This window comes from Lissotriton helveticus, chromosome 6, assembly GCF_964261635.1.
Source record: "Lissotriton helveticus chromosome 6, aLisHel1.1, whole genome shotgun sequence".
Lineage (NCBI taxonomy): Eukaryota > Metazoa > Chordata > Amphibia > Caudata > Salamandridae > Lissotriton > Lissotriton helveticus.
In genome coordinates this window covers 1,640,955,203-1,640,977,662 of record NC_136067.1, presented here as the reverse complement: position 1 = coordinate 1,640,977,662, position 22,460 = coordinate 1,640,955,203, and the positions used below count along the sequence as shown (strand labels likewise).

The window sequence follows — 22,460 nt, the reverse complement described above, 5'->3', positions numbered from 1 at the left end:
CACCTAGGGCTTCCTGCCCACTCATCTAGGAACAAGCGATAAATTATTTTATGGGTAATGTACACAGGGTACATGTAATAATACTGATCTCTCTAGATACACTGGAGGAACACTTATGGATGCTAGCTAGTCAGCATTGGTAAGCTGGATGCCCAAGTCCTCTGCCCAATCCTACCCTTAAGCCAGTAGATCCCTGCACACTTTAAAAGTGACTAAGAGTGTGACCACTTTCGTTTTGCTATAAAGCATAAAGATATATCGGCAACACTCATGCTCAGGGGTTCCACTGCATCCCTTTTCCACCATTTGAGTATTACTCCTTTGAGGGACCCAGTGTGCAGAAACTGTACCAATACTATATCATATTCCTCATGAAGTTCCTGGAATCCCAGACTTGTTCCCTCTGCATATAGGTTCCCCAACACTGTAAGACTTCTCTCAGCCCATGCCTGCAAGCCCCTCAACCTCCCTAATGTGGCCAGACAATCAATAAGGATAAGGGGAAATCCTTAGTGCATGGCAAGTACGTGTCCTCTGTAGAGTGCGGGCCGAAACAAATTGGGTGGTCCTGATCACGATAACTTCATTTTTAACAAGTGTCTTCTTGAACGTGTTAAGTAGCAATTGGGCCATAAGAACCAGAGTGGCAAGCCTCAGTTCCCTCCAAGGACACACACACCTTCCTTCTCACAGACTTCAGTAATTTATGTATGAATGTATGTATGTGTTATTTTTATAGCACAAACCTAATAACATAGCAGTGGAGCGCTGTATAGGGTCAAAAGTAAGGATACTGTCAATAAGTGATTGGAGAGGAAGCTCGTTTCTGGGAGCAGAGTGTACTATTGCTGCATTGTGATGTTCTTTAAAAAGGCTCCCCTTCAACTCTGTCCTAAATTACTTTTCTGCTGAGACAGGTGATCCTCCAGACGTGGTTGCCTGATTGGAGTACAGATCCTCATGCCCAGACTTTCTGCATACCACAGTCAACTGGCCCAATCGGAGCTACTAGATTGACTTGGGCCCAGTCTTTCCTGATCTTCTTCAGAACTTGGGGCAGGTGAGACAGCGGCAGAAGAGTGTACTAAAATCCCATGCTCCACTGTAGCCAAAATACATCTCCAAGAGACAGACTTCTTTGAAACTTCAGCGTGCAACATTCTGACACATCGCATGCAACTGTGGCGAAAAAATCTAGTCAGATTACTCTCCATTACTGGAAGAAACCCTGCACCACATTGGGATGTAATGATGTTTGTGATCTGCCAGGCGCCAGCGGTTTAGTTTGTCTGCCCTGGCATTTAAAGAACCTGCCAAGAGGTCCACGACTAGTAAATACCCTGATGCTCCACCCTACGCCAGAGATGAGCATCCTCTTGACAGAACATCTTGGACTCAACAGCACCCTTCTTGTTGTAGTAAACCATGGTGATGGTGGTATCAGTGAGGACCTGAACCCGCCTTTCTGCAGTGGATGGTAGGAAGGCTTTCAGCGCCAGGTGAATAGTTTGCAACTCAACAGGTTGATGTGGAGGCAGACCTCTTCCAAACACAAGAGTCCTTTGATATCCACCCCTCCCAGATGACCTCTACAGCTCATCAATGACACATCTGTCTGCACCATCAGCTCTGGGTGAGATAGAGAGAGGGGTCTTCTGCCAATCCAATTGCGATAGAGCAGCCACCACTGCAGATCGTTTGCGGTCTCCTCTGAAACTTTCATGGAATTCGTCGGGTGCGCCTGATGCTGGCCACACTGAGACTTCAGATTCCACTGCAGAGCTCGTAAAGGCCTCCTGGTATAATGAGCAGGATGCAGGAGACCAAGAAGTCTCAGAGCCACACTCACTGAAACCGAGGACAGATGCTGAAATATAGGGATCATAGCTGGATCGTCCTGGACTCATTGTGATGGAGGTAGGACCTGGAACCACACTGTATCCAGGATTGCGCCAATAAAAGGGATTCATAAAGAAGGAGCCAGGTGAGACTTCGGGAAATTGATTGTGAACTTCAACCATCTCAGGAGGCTGACCGTCATCTGGAGGTGGTCTACACCTGCCTTCAAAAGCCAACTGTAGAGGTAGGGGAAAACTGGAATTCTTTACCCACGAAGATGTGCTACAATCACCTCTGTAAACACCTGAGAGGCAATGATGAGGCAGAAGGGAAGTAGTGCAAGTTGAAAATGCTCCTGACCCACTCTGAACTACAAATAGCATTGCTGAGACTGCAGAACAGGTGCATGAAAATAGGGATCCTCCAGATCGAAAGCTCTAGGATCTAGGGCAGACAGAACCTGGGCTAAAGTGACCATCTTGAATTTTCTTCCTACAAGAAGGCATTCAGAGCGAGTAGATCTAAAATAGGATTAAGGCCTCTTTTCTTATTTGGCACAAGGAAATAAACGGAGTAACAGCCAATACGTATTTCTGGGGTTGGACCCTCATTTCACCAAAAGAGCATACACCTCTTAAAGCAAGATGGACATATGTACTGCTGAAAGCTGCTCTGTTGTGATTGGAAGATGTGGGGAAAAGTATGGCAGAGCACAGCTCTGTTGAATGATCTGAAGGACCCATTTGTGGGATGTTATGTTTTTCTATCCATGGAAGACATGGCTGAGCCTTCCTCCCACAGGTTAGTTGTATGCCACTAAGGGCAAACTAAAGTGTTAGAAGCTGTTGCTGTAGGGGGGGCCTGGAAAGTCTGTTGCCCGCGGTGGCCTGGATATTGTCTGCTTGATTCCTGACCCTGACTCTGATCTTGAAAGGACTGGGGTACATGTTGCAGAGGCAGTGGGCCTTGGCACTGCTGGTACTCAAACTCCAAAAGGTATGAAACTGCTGAGGAAATTGGCTAGCATGTGTAGAAAGGCCCAAGGAATGTACCGCGGCCCGGCTGTCTTTAAATCGTTCAAGGGCCAAATCAGTCTTGTCATCAAACTGGAGACCCGTTGAAAGGTACAGCCATGAGTGGTGCTTGCATTTCTCTGGAAAAGCCTGTAGTGCCCAGTTTGGAGCATATAACGTATTTGGCAGCATCCTGACTATCCTGGATGGTTTGAGCTTGGGAGGTACAAGATTCTTCAGGGTCTGCTGGCAAGATCTCGCTGACCATGTTCCAGGGCTCATATGAATCCCATAGACAGCTGGCATTGACAGGCCACACTTGTTTGCCGAATGCTTCACTTCCCTTTAACTCTCTGCCCAGGGGGGTAACAGGGACATAATTAATGTTTACGCTGTTGGTGGAAGCTTGTTTCTCTAGACTTTCTGGCATAGGGTGATGTAATAAAAACGCAATCAAGTCATCTGGCGCCAGTGTGTAATATCTGGCTACCTGTCTGTTCAACAGTCTGTGAAGTTTGGATACCTGCCTACTCACTGTGGCCAAATACAAGGCTTAGCCTAGGGGCTTAATATGTGCTAAGTCAGGGCTTCACTGAATGGCAGCAGAGGTTCCGAGCAAGTTTGTCCAGGCTAAAGAACTTCAGTGAGAACATTTGTCTTGACTTCCATGGAGGGAAGTTGTAAGTCTAATACCTCAGCTGTGTGGTGTACCACCATGGCTAAAGAAATAATCTCTTCCGTTGATGGCCCATGAAATAAAACCAGCCCAGTATCCGGGGAAGCGACAAACCCACTGACCTCCTGTAAACCCATGAAAAAATCCTCATCATCATCTCCAAAGGCAGGGTGGCTCTCTTCAGAGTCAGGACCGAAAAATTGCTGGAGCGCTGAGGGATGGCTCAGTGGCAGAGGCCCTGCCCTGTCTGAATCAGATTCTAAGAGGACCAGGTGCGTCAGGGAGGCTTCGAGACACAACTTTGTTAGAGGCCGAAATGAATTTGGTTCGAAGTCGGACACAACTACTGGTACGGTGTCCTCCTCAGTGCCAGGACTAGCGTCGATGTTGAAGGGACCAGTGCAGATTTTGAAACTGAAGAGGGAGTCAGGACCAAAACCGTTGACCACAATAAAGTGGGAGCGAGCTCTGGTTCCACGTACGAGGGCTTGGAAAGAAAGCAGGGGCGTCATTGAACGCCCCGCTTCAGCAGCTACAGAGGGGGTTGTGGTTCTTTATGCTCCTATTCTGTCTGCAACTCGGCAGACAAAAGCTCGTAATTAACGCAATAAAGGTATACGGCCTCAATAGAAGAGCAAACAGGAGAAAGGAAGAACAAAAGATGGGTTCATAGAAAAAGGAAACAAGAAAGGAATAGTTAATGGAAGGAAGGGTAAAAAGGAATTAAGAATGGATGAATGAGTGGGTGGGTGGATGAGTGGGTGGATGAATGAATGGATAAGTGGATGGACAGGTGAAAGGATGACATGGTAAATGTATGGATGGCTGAGTGAGTGAATGAATGAATAGGTGGATGAAGAGGTCAAAGGATGGCAGAGTTAAGGGATGGATAGATAGATGGGAGGGTACAAAGATGAGTGAATGGATGTCTGAATGGATAACAGATTGGATTGATGATGGATGGATGGCTGAGTGGGTAGATGGGTGGATGGATGGATGGCAGAGAGTATGGATAAAAGAGTGAATGGATGGATAGATGGCAGAGTGGATGGATAGACAGCAGAGTGGGTGGATGGATGGCAGAGTGGATGGATGGCAGAATGGTGAGATGGATGGATGACGGAGTGGGTGGATGGATGGATGGCACAGTGGATGGATGGATTGATGGATGGATGGCAGAGTGGATGGATGGCTTGATGGATGGATGGAATGGGGAAGATGGAATGATGGATGAAAGAATGAATGAATGTCAGAATGTAAAGGTGAACTAGTGGAAATCAATAGATAGGTGGAAGGGTGAAAGGATGAATGGAAAGATTCTTGGATGGAAGAGACAAGAGAGCTCTTCTAGGGCGGGTTGGGCTCACTTGTTTCACTTGCTTGATGCTATCAGAGCTTTAGTTCAAAGTGGGGAGTATGTTAATGTTCTGGCACCGCCCTTTAAAAAAAAGGACTTGATGGCAGAGCACAGAGATGGCTCCATTCGTCAACATGGAGACTCACTACACCACCTACATGCTCGGGAGGAAAGTTGTTTCAAATCATTTGGATCCAGTCTGGCACCTGGGGATATTCCAAAGGTGAGAAATCTGGGGTTAGAAATATCCATCAGACATTAAGTACATACATAAACATCTTTATAGGATACTTCACAACTGCTCACAGGTTCTGACGCTTTACAGAGCAATGGACACACTGGGGGGGCAGGTTTTTGCACCACAATACTGTTGCTGTCATGTTTGTGAGCACATATGTGAATAAAGTTTCTTAAGTGGAATATTTTTTGGGGGTTCACAAGTAAGCTCAACCACATTACAAATATTGCACAATATTACCAGCAACACCCAAAATGTACTCTTATCTCATATCTAGAAATGAAGTTAGCATTACTACTTAAGCTATTAACTTAAATGCAAGCAATAGTTTAAAGCCTGAAGACCCTGGTTAACAAATATGCTATGCAAAGTATGTATAGTAATAGTAAAAAAGTTTTAAAGATCAGCCTAGTACTGTTAGATTACTACAATAAAGAGTAAAAGTCTAATATGTCTCCCGAATAAAGTCTTACATGTTATGTTTGATGAATTGATGGTTACAAGACATTGGCTTACAGCCAATAAAGTTACAAGTGTCTTGCTACTGATTATGAACAAGAGATTGCATCATTATTTTCCTTTTCTCTTCTAACTGCAGTGTTTATTTTACTATTCCATGCTGAGTGGCTTTATTCCTACTGGTAAAATCTTTATACAAAGGTATTCCTTAAGTTTCACTACTTGAAGTTTATAGAATGTTTGCTTTCATTTAAGAAAACCTGGTCCCAACAGAGTGTCAACTTGATCATTGTGGATGGCTTAATGTGTGGAGCTGGTGGCAGCTCAGAGATGAAGAAAGCCTTTGTAGAATCTTGACACCATTGCAGTCTAAGCATATCGTGTGTAGTGCACTTGTTGGTCGATTACATTTAACACCGCCTGCATAGTGACATTTGAAATTCTAAAAGATAAGTAGCATCTAACAATTCAAAAAATATAAACATACCCTACAGGTCAATAGAGCCAAAACGTACTTGTTCCCGGTAGCGTGCCCCATAGCTAGGCCTGGGACTTTGATGGAGGGCATTAACTGGGCCCTCCACTCGTTCAAATATTTGGGCATACATGTCTTTCATTCAGTAGACGACCGGAGGGAAGGAAACCTGGACAGAGCCCTACAGACACTTAGATCCTGTCTCAGTTTTTGAGGTACCCTTCAGATGCCCATAATGGCTACGTTCTCCCTGTCTAAAATGGTTATGTTACCCCGACTTCTTTATTTCTTTGTCAATCTTCCAGTGATGATGCCCCCAAAGTCGTTAAGATTGCTGAATTCTTTACTTTGAGACTTGGTGTGGGGCGATGGGTGTAAATGAGTGTCCTTGAAGACGCTTCAGCGTCCTATGACTGGGGGCACCGAATGTTGAACTTTATATGTTAGAAGCCCAATTGCAATTGCTGGCACAGTGGTTGGAGGGGGTTTGCCTGTCGGAGCCTGTGGTTAGCCCAGACTTACTCCTGGCTAAATTACTTAATTCATCTTTTACCATTCTGTACCGAACCTGAGATGCATCCAATAGAACATACAATACTCACGCTTGGCTCTGCGTGGCACCAGGTGAAATGGTTCTACACTGGCCTGTTAGCGGCAACGCTTGAGCCTCTGACTAGGCTGCGGGAAAAGTGGGAGAGGGCTGTAGAAGGGGAAATATCAGAGGTAGACTGGGGGGAAGTGCTGTAATATCCCAAGAAGATATCCTGCAATACCCGGTTGAAATACACACAATTTAATTTTCTGCACATGACTTACATGACACCCCACCGCCTCCATGTCACATATGGAGGAGAGATGAGTAAGTGCCCAAGGTGGCATCGGCAAGAGATAGCCTGGCTCCCCTGAGAAAGGTCAAATGTAAGAGGCCTCATGACACTCAGCGATGGTTCACTAACAACCTCAAGGAAAAGAAACTTGCCTTGCGCCAAACTGAACGCAAGTGTAAACAGGATTATTGCCCTATCAAAAAATCTATCTCCACATCGGCCCTTAAAGATTATAAGACCGCCATCCTCAGAGCCAAATCAGATTATTTTTGGCTGAAAATCTTAGAATCCACCAACAAAGCCAAAGACATCTTCTCCATTGTGGACAAACTCGTCAAACCTGACCGCGTCACTGTTAAACCCACCCCTTCACAATCCCTCTGTGACTCTCTCAATACATACTTTATTGACAAAATCACCAGCATCAAAGCTAGCATCCCCAAGGCCACCCTACCCCCTGACCCCGGCTGCTTCTATCGCAATCCTCTCCATCTTGATCTTTTTCCACCGATCACTCAGAAGGTCTTTTTCTCCCTCCTCAAAAGGGTTCGCTCAGGCTCCCCAACGGACAGCTGCCCCCCCTCACATCGCTCGGGAGGCCTTTCTCCACCTTCCCGAACCTCCCCTATAGCTTTTCAACAACTCCCTCACCACGGGCATTGTCCCTAACCTCTTCAAGACCGTGGAAGTTGCACACATCCTAAAAAAAGGAGGCTCTGACCCTCTTGTACTTAGCAACTTCCGCCCAGTATCGCTGCTACCCTTTCTGCGTAAAATTTTGGAGGTCCATGTAGCAAATTCCCTGAGCACATTTCTGGAACACTCCCACTACTTAGGCTCACATCAAGCGGGCTTTAGGCACGAACATTCTACCAAATCCATTGTTCTGCGGGTCACGATGAACTCAGGAAGGGTGCTGATCAGAACATCGCGCAGGCACTAGTGCTCCTGGACTTGTCAGCGGCTTTCAACACCGTTGACCACAATTTATTGGTTGATCGGGTCAAGAGCGCTGGCATGCAGGGCCTCCCGCTAAAATGGATCATCTCCTTCCTCAACGGTCGCTACCAAGCGGTCCGTCTTTCCAATTATCCTCTGAGAAAAAGGACTGACCTGCGGGGTCCCCCAGGGCTCTTCTCCCTCCCCACTTCTTTTTAATCTGTATATCTTTCCCCTAATTTTAGACCTTCGGAAGAGAGAAGTAGTTACTTTTAACTACACTGATGACCTCCAGCCTGTCTTCACCATTGACTCGTCACCCTCCTCAATGGAGAACTTTCAATCGACCATGAATTTCATTAGCAACTAGATGAACTTAAACCAGTTAAAGCTCAATCCTGATAAGAAGAGCTGGTTCTCACTGGGACCTTAGCCAACCCTTGGAACTCTAACTTCTAGCGCCATTCTCGGGTTGCCCACCCTCCCCAGTCAGCTAGGTAAAAAGCCTTGGTGTCACAATTAGTAGTGACCTCACCATGAAGACCCAGATTACTTCGGTGGTCTCCGTTTGCTTCTTCCACTTGCGAAGAATCCAGAAAATCAGCAGATTCCTATCCTTTGAGGCTCTTATCCAAGTTACCCAGGCCTCAGTAATGTAGCGTATTGACTGAGCCAACTCACTGTATTCCGGAATCCCTGCATATCAATCACACAACTGGTACAGAATCAAGCGGCCAGGCTCGTATACGGCCAGCCTAAATTCCACCACGCAAAACCCCTGCTTAGGAGTCTCCACTGGCTCCCAGTGACCCAGCGCTGTCTCTTCAAACTTGGCTGCCTGATCCACAGAGCCCTGTCGTCCCATGGACCTGCTTTAATTGCCACCAGAATACAGCAATACGCCCCCTCTCATATGCTACGTTCTACCAGCCTGAATCTACTGACCCCTTGCTCATTCAAATGAAAAAAACATGGTGGTCTACGATTTTCGACCTTGACGCCTCAATTCTGGAATACCCTCCCCCCCGAATTGCGCCAAGTTCCTTCCTATTCTCAGTTTAGGAAATCCCTTAAGACGTGGCTCTTTTCCCAGGCCTTTAATTAATTAATTCTCACTGCATTGGTCTACGCATCTCCGTTTAGCGCCAAGAAACCGCTGGTGAACATGCGCTCAATAAATCATTTTATCATATCATATCAAGGTGCGCACACCTGGATGCAGACTTTCTGCATATAATTTCAAAAAGGGGGTGGTGATGGACAGAGTATCTGAGTTAATCAGAACACTCCTACCCAGTCAACAGATCAGGGCTTGATCCATCACCGTTTTTTAGCTCACTGCACCATCCCAGTTCAGAACCTGACTATATGCAAATTAGTCTGTCCCTGGCCCAGTGCATCATGGGAACAGGGCAGACCAAACTACCAAGCCAATTCTTCACTGGAAAGGAAACAAGCTTCCGGGGACCGGTTTCTGGCATTACAGCCGTCTTCGGCCCGGCTTGCTTGAATCCTGATGGTGCAGTGGTCTGCTTAATTCAGGCACTCTGTTCATCACCACCCCCTTTTCTGAATCATTTTGTCCACCATAAGCGTGGAATGGTATACTCAGATGTGAGTCCCTTGCTCATTGCACCATCAGGATTCAAGCAAGCCGGGCCGACGACGCCTGAAATGGCAGAAACCGGTCCCCGGAAGCTTGTTTCCTTCCCAGTATAAGAATTGGCTTGGTAGTTTGGTTTGCCCTGTTCCCATCATGCACTGGGACAGGAACAGACTAATTTGCATATAGCCAAGTTCTGAGCTGGGATGGTGCAGTGAGCTAAAAAACGGTGATGGATCAAGCCCTGATCTTTGGACTGGGTAAGAGTGGTCTGCTTAATTCAGGCACTCTGTTCATCACCACCCCCTTTTCTGAATCATTTTGTCCACCATAAGCGTGGAAGGGTATACTCAGATGTGAGTCCCTTGCGCATTGCACCATCAGGATTCAAGCAAGCCGGGCCGACGACGCCTGAAATGGCAGAAACCGGTCCCCGGAAGCTTGTTTCCTTCCCAGTATAAGAATTGGCTTGGTAGTTTGGTTTGCCCTGTTCCCATCATGCACTGGGACAGGAACAGACTAATTTGCATATAGCCAAGTTCTGAGCTGGGATGGTGCAGTGAGCTAAAAAACGGTGATGGATCAAGCCCTGATCTTTGGACTGGGTAAGAGTGGTCTGCTTAATTCAGGCACTCTGTTCATCACCACCCCCTTTTCTGAATCATTTTGTCCACCATAAGCGTGGAAGGGTATACTCAGATGTGAGTCCCTTGCTCATTGCACCATCAGGATTCAAGCAAGCCGGGCCGACGACGCCTGAAATGGCAGAAACCGGTCCCCGGAAGCTTGTTTCCTTCCCAGTATAAGAATTGGCTTGGTAGTTTGGTTTGCCCTGTTCCCATCATGCACTGGGACAGGAACAGACTAATTTGCATATAGCCAAGTTCTGAGCTGGGATGGTGCAGTGAGCTAAAAAACGGTGATGGATCAAGCCCTGATCTTTGGACTGGGTAAGAGTGGTCTGCTTAATTCAAGCACTCTGTTCATCACCACCCCCTTTTCTGAATCGACTTTCTGCATATGACATGGGAATGCAAGTGGATGCAAGAGTTTTGGGAAGTGGTTCTAGCGAAAATTAAGGATGCTTTGGGAAGGGAACTGGCTCTCACTGTGAGGGTATGCCTGCTGGGTCTTTTCCCCCGACCGCACAAACGCAAGGTAGGAAATAGATTGATGGATCTGGATCTGGATCTGGGGCTGGCCTGGCGGAGAGCTGCGCTGGAGTGGAAGTCAGCTACGCTCAGGTAGTAGGGTGGAATCGGGATGTGATAGCTGGGCTGGAGCAGAGGGCAGACCACTGCAAAGAGAGGAAGCCAGAGGCATATGGCAGCGCCAAATTGCAGAACTCTAGAAAGAGGAGATATCAATATAAGAGACGCTCTCACAATCTAGCGGAGAAGAGGAAGAAAATGAAGAGGGGTAGGAGCAACAAGGAGCACGAATAGCTGTGATCCCCAAGTCTCAGAAATGAGATATGGAGGGCGAAAATCTTTTCCCCCCTTTTTCTTTTTCTCTTTTTCCTAGGAATGAACAATTAGATAAAATAGCCGAGAGAGATTAGGACATCATACTACACCATACTGGACCGGGTGGATCCAGTAGCTCACCTAGATATGCACAATAAGACACAGCGATCAAGAACCTCGAATCAGACACACATTGACGTAAAATATGCCCCTCAGCATAAGTTTTAGTTATAGTTTGCAAATATTGTTTTTTTCTCTGCTATATATGTATGCAAAATATTATAAGACTTAGGGGCATAGGTGGACTCCTATTTAAAAACTGGCTAAAAAGTCTACGATGCCCATAGTGGAGTGAGAAGAAATGCTACTAGGAATAGACTGCATGCATAAGTAATATGATAAGATGACTGTATACATTAGCAAAGAAGATGGACAAATGCCATGTGAATTTCTAATGATGAATGATGCCGCAGTTCCATACAATGAATATACTTATATCTGTTATATTGACTACATATGTATGAGATGTGTACACCTGTTTATGACAAAAATTAAAATAAAAAAATATACAAAAAAATAAATAAACGTACCCTGCTAACACAAAGTTTTTCTTGAAAATCTTTGAAGGTGCTACCAGCAAAACTAGGGTACATTTTAAAACGATCACTCTAGAAGACTCTAGGTTACCCAGAACACCGTGTGGCCCATCTCCCTGCTCCCGTCACCGGCAAAGGTCATAGAGAAAATCGTCAACATGCAATTGGCCCGACCACCTGGAAGACAACAACATCTTGGACCCGTCCCAGTCCGGATTCAGACAAAACCACAGCACAGAGACATCCCTCATCGCCGCCACAGACGACATCAGGCGCCAACTAGACAACGACGAAACATCAGCCCTCATCCTCCAGGACCGGTCAACCGCCTTCGACACGGTCTGCCATTGCACTTCTAAAGACACGCCTCCTAGAAGCTGGAATCCAAGAGAAGGCCCTTGACTGGACCACGTCCTTCCTCTCCGGCAGAACCCAGAGCGTCCGCCTCCCACCCTTCCGATCCAAAGCCACCGACATCATCTGCGGCATCCCCCAGGGCTCATCTCTCAGCCCGACGCTGTTCAACGTCTACATGGCCCCCCTCGCACAAGTGGCCCGCCATCACAACCTCATCTCCTACGCCGACGACAACCAGCTCATCCTCTCTCTCACCAAGGACCCACACACCGCCAAAACCAACCTCCACAAGGTAATGAAGGCCGTCGCCAACTGGATGAGGAGCAGCCGTCTGAAGCTGAACTCGGACAAGACGGAGGTCCTCCTCCTCGGACCCACCCCCTCAGCCTGGGATGACTCCTGGTGGCCGACCACACTGGGAACAGCACCAACACCCACTGACCATGCACGCAACCTAGGATTCATCCTCGACTCCTCCCTCTCCATGTCTAAGCAGGTGAACGCCGTCTCCTCCTCCTGCTACAACACCCTCCGCATGCTCTGCAGGATCTACAAGTGGATCCCGACGAAACAAGAAGAACGGTGACACAGGCCCTCGTCAGCACAAGACTGGACTACGGCCACACACTCTACGCAGGAATCCCAGCCAAACACCTACGACGACTACAACGCATCCAAAACGTCTCTGCCCGACTGATCGTCAACGTCCTCCACCGCAGCCACATCACCCCCCACCTGAGAGACCTACACTGGCTCCCCGTCGACAAGAGGATCACTTTCAAGCTCCTCACCCACGCACACAAAGCACTCCACAATGCCGAACCAGCCTACCTGAACAGCAAACTCAGTTTCTACACCCCCACCCGCCAGCTCAGCCAGCCTCGCCCCTGTCCCCCGCATCCAACGAACGACCTCCGGTGGCAGATCCTTCTCCTACCTCGTCGCCAAGACCTGGAACACCCTCCCTACCCACATACGGCAGACCCAAGACCAACTTGCCTTCTGAAGACTCCTCAAGACCAGGCTCTTTGAGCAGTAGCAGCACCCCCCGTCCCCCGTCCCCATAGCGCCTTGAGACCCTCACGGGTAAGTAGCGTGCTTTACAAGTACTCTGATTGCTTGATTGATTGTGGCATACCCTTTAGAAAATAATTCAGAATCTATGGATAGATACGGTAGAGACGATACTACCCTTTAAGGCCTAGACCTTTTAGTACATCAGTACTTCTATGGGAAACCCTCTCAAACAATACAATCTGCAAGCCAACAAGATAGAAATACCACCCTATGCACAGCTTCTAACGAGGAAGTACCTGCATTTTCTGAGATTGACCTAAAGTTTCTAAAAGTTTATCTGCATATCACTTACAAACCTTTACATTTATAAGTACTGTTTAAGTTTAACTCAAGTGAATTAACTTCTGTATCAGAGTGACATCTGTGGCAAGCATAATATAGCATATCAGAGGAGAGATGAGTAAAGTAATTAAGAAGTGTGACCGCTTTTTATTATTCATTCTAGTATATTTACTCGAATTATGGTGTAATCTGTAACAATCAGCTTCACAATGTAATTTTGTAAAGAACAGTGAGATAACTAAATAATGTGTGTATCTTTAGCAATGATGTTCATTTTGCAAGGGAATATGGGTACTTTGTTAGAAAGTGAAGACGTGGGCTTCTAGACCAATTGTTCTGAGATTCCAAGATTATTCTTATGCAATGCAGCTAGAATCAATCATTCATCAGTTATACATTTCAAAGTGAACAAAATGTTCAAATTCTCTCTTTTGATTTTTTATGCTTCACAGAGGTTATGTTTAGGAGTTGGAGTAAATATAAAATAGATCCATACCTGACCAGTTGCTACGTAGTCCTTTACAGGATGAATGGCAAGGCAGAGAATGTCGTCATCATGTCCAAGATACAGTCTTTGAGAGTGCTGCTGCCTGCTGTACACCACACCCACTGCTGCTATGTGGTACACCACCTCGCCAGTCTGAGTGTAGAACAAATTGTTCCGACAGTCATATCCTCTGTAACTGGAAATAAAAATAGCAATCCACATAAGGGCAAAGGCTCCCAATCGTCTACATGAAAAGATACAATACATGCCTTTAAATTACAGATGCAGGTTATAGGTAACCCAAAAATATATCAAATTACTTTGTACTGTTTATATTTCATTCGCTTCCTTCACAAGATTTATGGGGACATAATCCTTCCTACTGCCCACAAGTCCCCCTAGGGCAATGGACCCATTGGAATATCCCTCATCCTGCCCCAAGTACAAGGTGAGGGTAGAATCCCAACTGGACCACAGCCATTTAGGGAATATCCATGATGGTTATCACCCTCATGAGCGGGTAGTTTTACTACCTAGCCTGCCGCCCAGCTCCTAGGCACAAAGAAGAGGTAGAGCAGGCTGCAGGGAAATGACAGAGAAAGGGTCTCAATAGACATACTGCCATAGGAATGAACTGTAGGCCCACTCTTAGACCAACTGGTGCTGGAAAAATTCTTAGAGTGGGGGCTCTGGCAGATAAAGTCACCTCACTAAAGGTATAAGAGATGTGAGACAGGCTACCGTTGAAAACACAACAAATGTTGCCAGAAGAAAAACATTTGAGGATTCCCTTTGTGGTTTAGTTCTCCATCTTAAGTTGTTCAGGTTTTATGGGGTTGCTGCAGCACGCTGCACATCCCTAGTTAGAGCACCTCTGCCTAGGCCCAGTTACATTTTGGAAACCGTAATCAGAAACTACAAATATTTATGACAAGAGTTTGGCATGTACCGGTAATAACAATATTCACACTGGGAAAAAAAAATCAAGTCTAGTTCAACCATTGTACTGTTAATATTCTTTATTTGTTCTACATATAAAAAGAGAAATTCCTACACAATGATTGATCCATGGCGGACACAGGTGATTCATCATGGAATTTCTCAACGTGCTCCTGGCACCAGGACCAAAGGAGATAACGATTAATACAAAAGGAATTCCATGCATTTAATCCTGAAATGTAAGCAATTCATTTGCGCAAGCAGGTGGAACCCTGTTACTGGTGAGTTAGATTTTCTCAATAAAACTGCTTGCATTTTAATGTTCGTACATGTCAAATAATTATATTTTTCTTTCCAGCCCTTGATCCTGGCCTTAGCAGTGGCATGTGCAGGGCAAGGACAGAGCAGGTCAAGGGTTACGATCTGTGGGCTTGGCGGTATAGCCTGAACAGGAGTTAAGTATGTATGTGCTGTGCTCGGGCAAGGTGTGTACGGGACTAGCCAGGCGCGAGTTGAACCAGGCAAATATGTGTATACTTTAGTATAATTATAACTGTAGAATGCTGGAGAGAAGGGTGAAGAGCAGGTTTAGGAAGGGGCAGATTAAGGGATATTGAGAGATCTGAGAGGCTGGGTTCAGAGGAGGTAAAGGTGAAGAGGTCAGGAGAAAATTTGGGGAGGGTTGCAGAGTGTTGGGGTGGAAGTAATGTGTTAAATGACTATAATGGGTCACTGCCATTCCTTGTCAAAGAGGCCGGGTTCCAAAGGAGTTCTCTGGCCCTACAAGGCCCATCCACTTGTGAATGGACATCCATGTGTGTTATTTTTATTGTTTTCATGTGCGCCTGCCCTCTGTTCTTTCTGCCTCATCATCTCACTCGCATGAAAACTAGCAGTGACTTAGGATGTGAAGGCCCAAAATTACTAACGCTTTTAAAGAATCTCTTTATTAAGGTTTAACAAAATAGGCACAGTTGCAACCATCTCGACAGGATACATAGGCATCAGACAGACTAATCATACAGTATCGCAAGTGTACACAAATCCATATCTCTTGCTGCTATCTTGAGCATAAGCTGTGCTGTCCCCACTCTCCTCTGTTGCCTCACCATTCGAGTGATCACCAGGGTGTTAGTCAATTCTGTGGATCATAAACCCACTTCTCAAGGTTTCATATTTCTTCAATGGCCTCATGAATTGTGTGTCCACTATTGCCCATTCCACTAAATCTTTCCTCCGCACCTGCACCTGAAGGGCTTGTGTGGCAACCCAATGTATCGCTATTCTGCCCTTGGCCTCTACCAGGCTAAGCACTACCATACGTTTTCCCATATTTAGCTTTTTCCAGCCCTAAAAGATGCCCAGAAGGCACATCTGTACTGTCCTCTCCCCCCTTATCGCCTTAATGGCTACTAGCTCCTTAGTAACAGTCTCCAAGAAACTAACAACATGTGGGCATAACCAGGTTATATGAAGAAAATCCGCTGCACGCAGACACCACCTCGCACACGTCACCACCCTAACAGGGTCAATCCAGATCAGTTTGCTGGGGGTCAGAGAGGTTTGATGTATGTAGTTAAAATGAGTCCGTTTAAATTTAGTTTCAGGTCATACAGTTTTCACTGTCTCACAGGCTTTTTCCAAAGTCCATAGACGCCCCCCTCCCCGGTCGTATCTCACTTGTCCTCTAGCAGGGCCCTATGTATGTGCGTGATCAGGTGCCGAAATCCCACCAGGTCGGTGATATGGAGCACCACAGGGCGTGTCTGTCATTTGTCCAGAAAATGTGGGCCAGATCTGGCGAGCCACAATGGCCAACCTGGCATATTGCAGAAATTGTCCTGGCCCCACTCCAAACTGCTGCTGCGTCTGTTCAAGGGCGATACCTTTTTTGTTGTAACAGAGGTCCCCTACAGTCTCACAGCCTCCCTAGCACCACCGGGCGTGTGACAACGCGCTTTGCAAGGCAGAAAAGGGCAGCAAATACTACAGTGGTAGAGAGTCAGCAAATGGCGCCCTTTGTAGGTTTTTACAGACCACTTTATGCCATGTTGTCGCCAGCGGACATATCCAGATTATAAGGCAGTCCGGACAGCGAGTAGGGTATCATTTACTCGCACGATGCCATAGGATTAAACCTGGGGCCAGCGGACCTCAAGCGATGTACGTCCGGTCGGCCATCTTGCTTGGTCACGCCCTCCCAAATTTACTAACACTTTGTGTAGAATTTTGCATCACAAAAGTGATGCAAGGGTAGTATAAACTGTTGTGGTGGGATTTACTGTCCAACACAAATAATGATTTGCGTTATAAAGTTGTCTAAAGTAACGCAGGGCAGAGCTTTACATGCACCCACTGATGGATTTTCATACAAGCCCATACAAGTCCCTATCTACTAACATCTGTATGTAAATTATGCCTCCTAGAGTAACACCGGGTCAGGTTTTAAAAGTCTCCACATTTTTCCAACTTTGCATGTGTGCTGCATTATACATACACATACAAAGTGTGATAAGTATTAAAGCACAATAATTGCACTGGAAGACTCCCCTTTCAGGTAGTTACAACTTGGACTGGGGATGGCAGGAGGAGGGTAGTGAAGTGGACAGATACTGCATTGGAGTCAGGTGTGTAGTGGAGAATTTGGGGACAGGCCAGTACTATGTGAGCTGGAAACAGGTGTGGGGCAGGCAGGTAGTAACAACTGAAACAGGTGTGTGGGTGCTGATGGCAATGGGTAGTGACTGAGGTTGGGGCAGAATTTGGTGATCAGCTGGGTAGTGATGGGTGTGGTGAAAGTTGGGAAAGAGGGACAATGACATAGGTGGCAGGTGTGTGGAGAATGTGGTGGGTGCATAGATGAGGGCCAGGTAGATACTGAATGCTGTGAATGCGGTGCTGAGGTGAGGCGTACACAGCAATTGGGTAGTTAATAAGGTAGAGGCAAAGGTGTGGGGTTGGCACATACTTACTGGAGTGTTTCTCATCTGTGCGGGCTAGTCGGGACCCAAATGTCTCTGCACCAACTGCATCTCTCCAGAGGGAGTGCTCAGATTCGTTCTCAAAGAGTATCAGGGTCGGACTGGCCTGTAGGGCAATCAGGAGGTGGCTGAAACGCTGGTGTGAAAGGTCAGTGTGTGGGGTGTTTTTCTGGATGTTTGTGGGCATGTTCTATGGTAAGGTTTCCTTGATATTAAAGCAAATATTGCCTGCAGCAGGCTCAAATCCATGCAGTCTTCCATACCTTGCAAAACACTTATACAGAGTGTCTTTACAAGTTCAAAACTGCCCAATTTGTAAAAATTGGCAATTTTCTTAGCTATCTAATTCACTAATGCGGGCCACGTTTATTTTGGCGCATGAAACTATTTTCTATCCCTGTCCAACCCTGAGGAGGATGTCTATGAGGTATACAAAAATGTAACGGGTGGAATGCTCGTTTTAATCTCAGCCACTGGTTTCATTACTTAGAGCTGCATCCCAGCCCATTGTTTTACTGCACACCATGCAACCTCAAATTGTACCCAGTCTTTTACAAATCAGTCTTGTTCCAGCCCAAGTAGGAACAGTCCACCCAAACAGCCACGTCAGGTGCTCTCTGAATCGAAACACATGAAACACACAGACAGGTTTCAGTTTAAAGCCGGTCTGGGGTTGCTTATGTTCCCATTCAGAGGGGACCTGGGTAGGTGGTTTGGGCTGGATTGCTCCCATTGGAAGAAAACGAAGACTCATTTGCATATGGCTAGATTTCGTCTGAGGTGGCCTGGTGGGCTGAAGAATAATGGACTCGGATGCCGCCCTCAGAAAATATCAGCGTCTGAGATTAATTCAAGCATTCTACCCATCACTTTCTGTCTTTCTATTGTCCCATAAAAAGCATCCCTTGTATAAATGTCCCTACACAGTCATGACTAACTAGCAGCATTTATTAGAACGTCGTATTCATACAGACGATGGACAGTTACGAAGTTCAAACTCCTGGATGTTATCATTGTGCCACAATCACATTGGCAATAAGGAAACTCCTCAATCTAAAATCACTCAAGATACCCCCTCTTCTTGAAATGTTACTGACACATTCATCACGGTGTTCAGCTTCGCACGAGCAAATGCCACAAATTACCACCATCATTTGCAACTGGCGAGTACGTACAGAAAAGCTTAAAAGAGAAGACCTCAACGGGCAAGGTAGGTTTGACATTTGAGTAATCTGGAATATTCCTGACTAACTAAGCTTAGTTCTAGCATGTGACATCCAGACAAACTGCGCTGATTGGTTATGTCCACAGTGGGTCTCCCTGTTACTGCAAGACAACAGTAGAGAGAGGGCCACATGGAAGACCACGTTTAGCCACCACTTCCAATCCTTTACGCAAATGCCTAATTGATCTACACAGTTCAGATTTGTTTATTTGATGAAATACAAAGTCAGGAGGGCTGTGCTGGACAAGGCAATAATGCCACAGGTAAAGCCCACTTTGGTCATAAGTTAGATGTTAAAGTGGGGAAACATCCTTTACAACGCAACTTTTACCACGCAGTGCCTATACAACGCAACTGTTACAACGCATGTCATTACAACGCATAGCGCTGGGGGGCGCTCTAGGATAGGGAATAGATTTCATTTACTATCCAACACTTTCCCTACTATCCACGGGGACTGGAGTTGGAATAGTAAATTAAACTATTCACTATCCAGCACCCCTTAACGCTATGCGTTGTAACAGCATGCGTTGTAAAAACTGCGATGTAAAGGCATGCGTGGTACAAGCATGCGTTGTAACGTCGTACAACCGTTAAAGTGCCGCCTTCTCACTGACAATACATGATCTTGGAACACATGACCTAGCTGGATTCAGGTATTACACAATAGTTACACGTGGGCCTTCCTCACATTCACAATATATACTCAAAACAACAATAAGTAACAGTTGCTATATACTTACCCGTGCACAAACTTTAGTTTCAAACTCTCTTCAGGCGCTTTCTCTCTTTTAAGTGAGGGCACTGGGTGATTTTGTTCTTTGCTTTGCTGTTTCAGCTGAGGTAGATCTTCTTTGTAAACCTGAAGGAAAATGCAACCAGAGGGGGAAACATGCAATTACTTGGAAGCATTTCTTCTGTTCAATAACTTTATTCGATGTAAAAGAAGTAAAGCCATAAAAGTCAACAGATACATTGATCATTCTAAAATCATTGGATTCCTTAATCTAATAGCCCTGTTTAAAAAGCAAGCAACATGAAGACAAGTAGAAGCACGATTTAGCATCTGTAAACACAGTAACACAGATCTGGCTCCTATTAAATGCCTACTCACCAAGCAAGGTTCTAAAAAACGCTTATGCAAACGTTTATAACTAGGACAGATCAAAAGAAAGTGCAAGGTATCCTGATTAGATGTAGAATCACACATAGGAATGAATGGGGAGTTATTCCTTATTTGCGATTAGCAATTAGCTAATCGCAAATAAGGAATCAGTGGGAATCGCAATAAATATTGCGATTCCTACATGAATTCCGTTTTCCGAGTCTGTAAAAACGATTCCTTATGAATCGCTATTATAGACTCGTAAAACGGGTCTTTCATGAATCTAGCTGTTAGTATTCAGGAGAAGACACTCTTTGAATACCAATGATATCCGTGCTATGGATTTCACCTGCAGGCGGTACTAAATGCAATTTGATCCAGCAGATAACAACCTGTAAAGATTTACATATTAAAATAAACAAGCTTTAAATTGAACAAGCTCTTCATAAGATTTACATATGAAACAAAGATACACTCACACAGTAATCAGCTGCTTTTGACTAATAGACCAATACAATACACGTACATTTTAAAAAGTCACCACCAGCTACCGAAAATTCCAAAGAACAAACTAAAAAGAATTAAGCCTGCATACAGGGATTTCAACATATTTAAAAACGTGTTCAGATGAGAAATCTGAAAATCAAGGCACAATGTTCACTAGGCACCCAGTATTATGAGAACTCGGCCACAAGGAACATCAGAGCCTCTACAGAGACATTTGTTTCACAGGACCACTGTCTCAACCATGAACAGAAAAGTAGTCTGAGCCTAATTTATAAGGGATTGGCTTAGGGCAGCACCGCAAGTCTTCTTTCTGTGCTACCATACGCCAATGTGAAAGGGCAGGAACGCACCATATTTATGAAATACTGGTCTTTCCCTCTGCGCTGGTGCACAATTTGCTGCCTAGCGCTAACATAGGCACTCTTGCACCATGGTGCAAAGGTGTCTGCGTTGCATGCAGGATTCTTTTTGGTCAGATAGGGCACCTTCCTTCACAAAAACAATCCTGAGAGGCGTTTTCCTCTTTTTGGGTGTGCTGCAAACGTGGAGAAATACAAATATTTCTCCTTGTTACGTCTGCTCTGGGGAGGCGTAAGGTTTTGGCGCTACTCCAGATTTACGTGATTAAGTAAATCTGGGACAGTCAAAATCCAAGGGTGTCGCATAGTAAAACCCACCACAACGCCCATGGAACGCCTCCCTGGCACAGAGTAAGGCAACACAGCGACTTGTGCTGCTATGCAAAACCACGCAAATTGACTTTGCTTGGCCACATAGATATGGTTGAGAGGTATGCGCTGCCGGAGCGTCAGGGAAAGCAATGCTGCTGTGATGCAAGCCTCTCATAAATAATCCCCAGTGTGTGAACGGAGCCCAAACATATGGAAACAATGTGCACACGTTGGCCCCATCTTGGAGTGGATTCTGTCGAAGTATGACAAATAATATTCAAGGATGGTTACCAATGCCTCTACCGGCAAACACATGCACGGACGGTCATTTTAAGGAAGTTTTTTTGGCAAAGTATAATAAAAGCTATACAGAGTTCAATATGTGAACACACAAGGATAGTATGTTGGTATAGTGTTTGACTGCAGCAGGACCTTAGTAGCAGTGTCTGGGGAGCTGCCATGTCTTAGAAAAAGAAAAACAAGTTCAGAAGGAAATAAAATAAAGCGCCTACTATCCCTCCCACAATGCCACTGAAGAGTTTTCAAAGCACCCCGATACAATGCACGGACATGGGATCCATTACATTTTGATTAGAAATATCCATTCATAGTATTGGCTAGAGTATTTTTGTATTTGTTTTTACTATCTAGATTCATTAACTATGAAGCTCCAAGCGTGGTATTGGGGATCCGAACCAGGACTTAAGTGAGGTTGGCTGGACCTCTGACTTTATGTATGGATTCTAGTAATGGACTTCAGTCACTGAACGTTTCGTGGATACACAGATGAGCTCCTGTTACCACAAATGGAAACCAAGATCCACTGTATGTTCAATAAAGTGTGTCTCACCAAAGCTTGATTGACACAATGAAGCATGTAGGAGAAAGAGGACAATTACACTGGCATCCCCTTTCCATTTACAGATAGAACCGCGGTGGCATGATTGTTCCCTTTCAATAGTCAGTGAAAGAGATTGAAGTTGGAATACATTCATTTCAGTACCATATTTTAATCAGTGTTTCTGAAAGGCCAACTAATGTTTCTAATCAGTCTGCAGTCACTGAGCAGTCTATGTTCTATGGTAAATGGGATCCAACTCGAATGCAACTTCCTCATTAAGTCTCCTAGGAGCAATTTCTTGGTTCAGAGAGAATGAATTAATGTGCTCTTACTTTAATTAAAAAGATACTGCCCGTCATCAATTTTCTACTAAAAAGGAGATAATAGCCTTTTTTGAAAGTTGATTTACAGCAAAAGAGCGTTTCCTTGTTCAGAAATTCGAAATTTCATTGCTTTATTTTTTTCTTCTACATGAAATATTTATAAAAGCTGAAAGCACT

General features: G+C 45.4%; 1 protein-coding gene across 1 annotated transcript in view; it reads right to left on the bottom strand.

The window, feature by feature from the left end:
* Nucleotides 1–22,460, bottom strand: part of EML6 (EMAP like 6) — a 928,771-nt gene that overhangs the window by 428,613 nt on the left and 477,698 nt on the right. The window contains exons 13-14 of the mRNA XM_078649484.1: nucleotides 19,580–19,698; nucleotides 13,701–13,887 (exon numbers count right to left, since the gene is read on the bottom strand). Of these exons, the coding sequence (XP_078505610.1) occupies nucleotides 13,701–13,887; nucleotides 19,580–19,698 (306 nt within the window). The remainder of the gene's footprint in view (nucleotides 1–13,700; nucleotides 13,888–19,579; nucleotides 19,699–22,460) is intronic.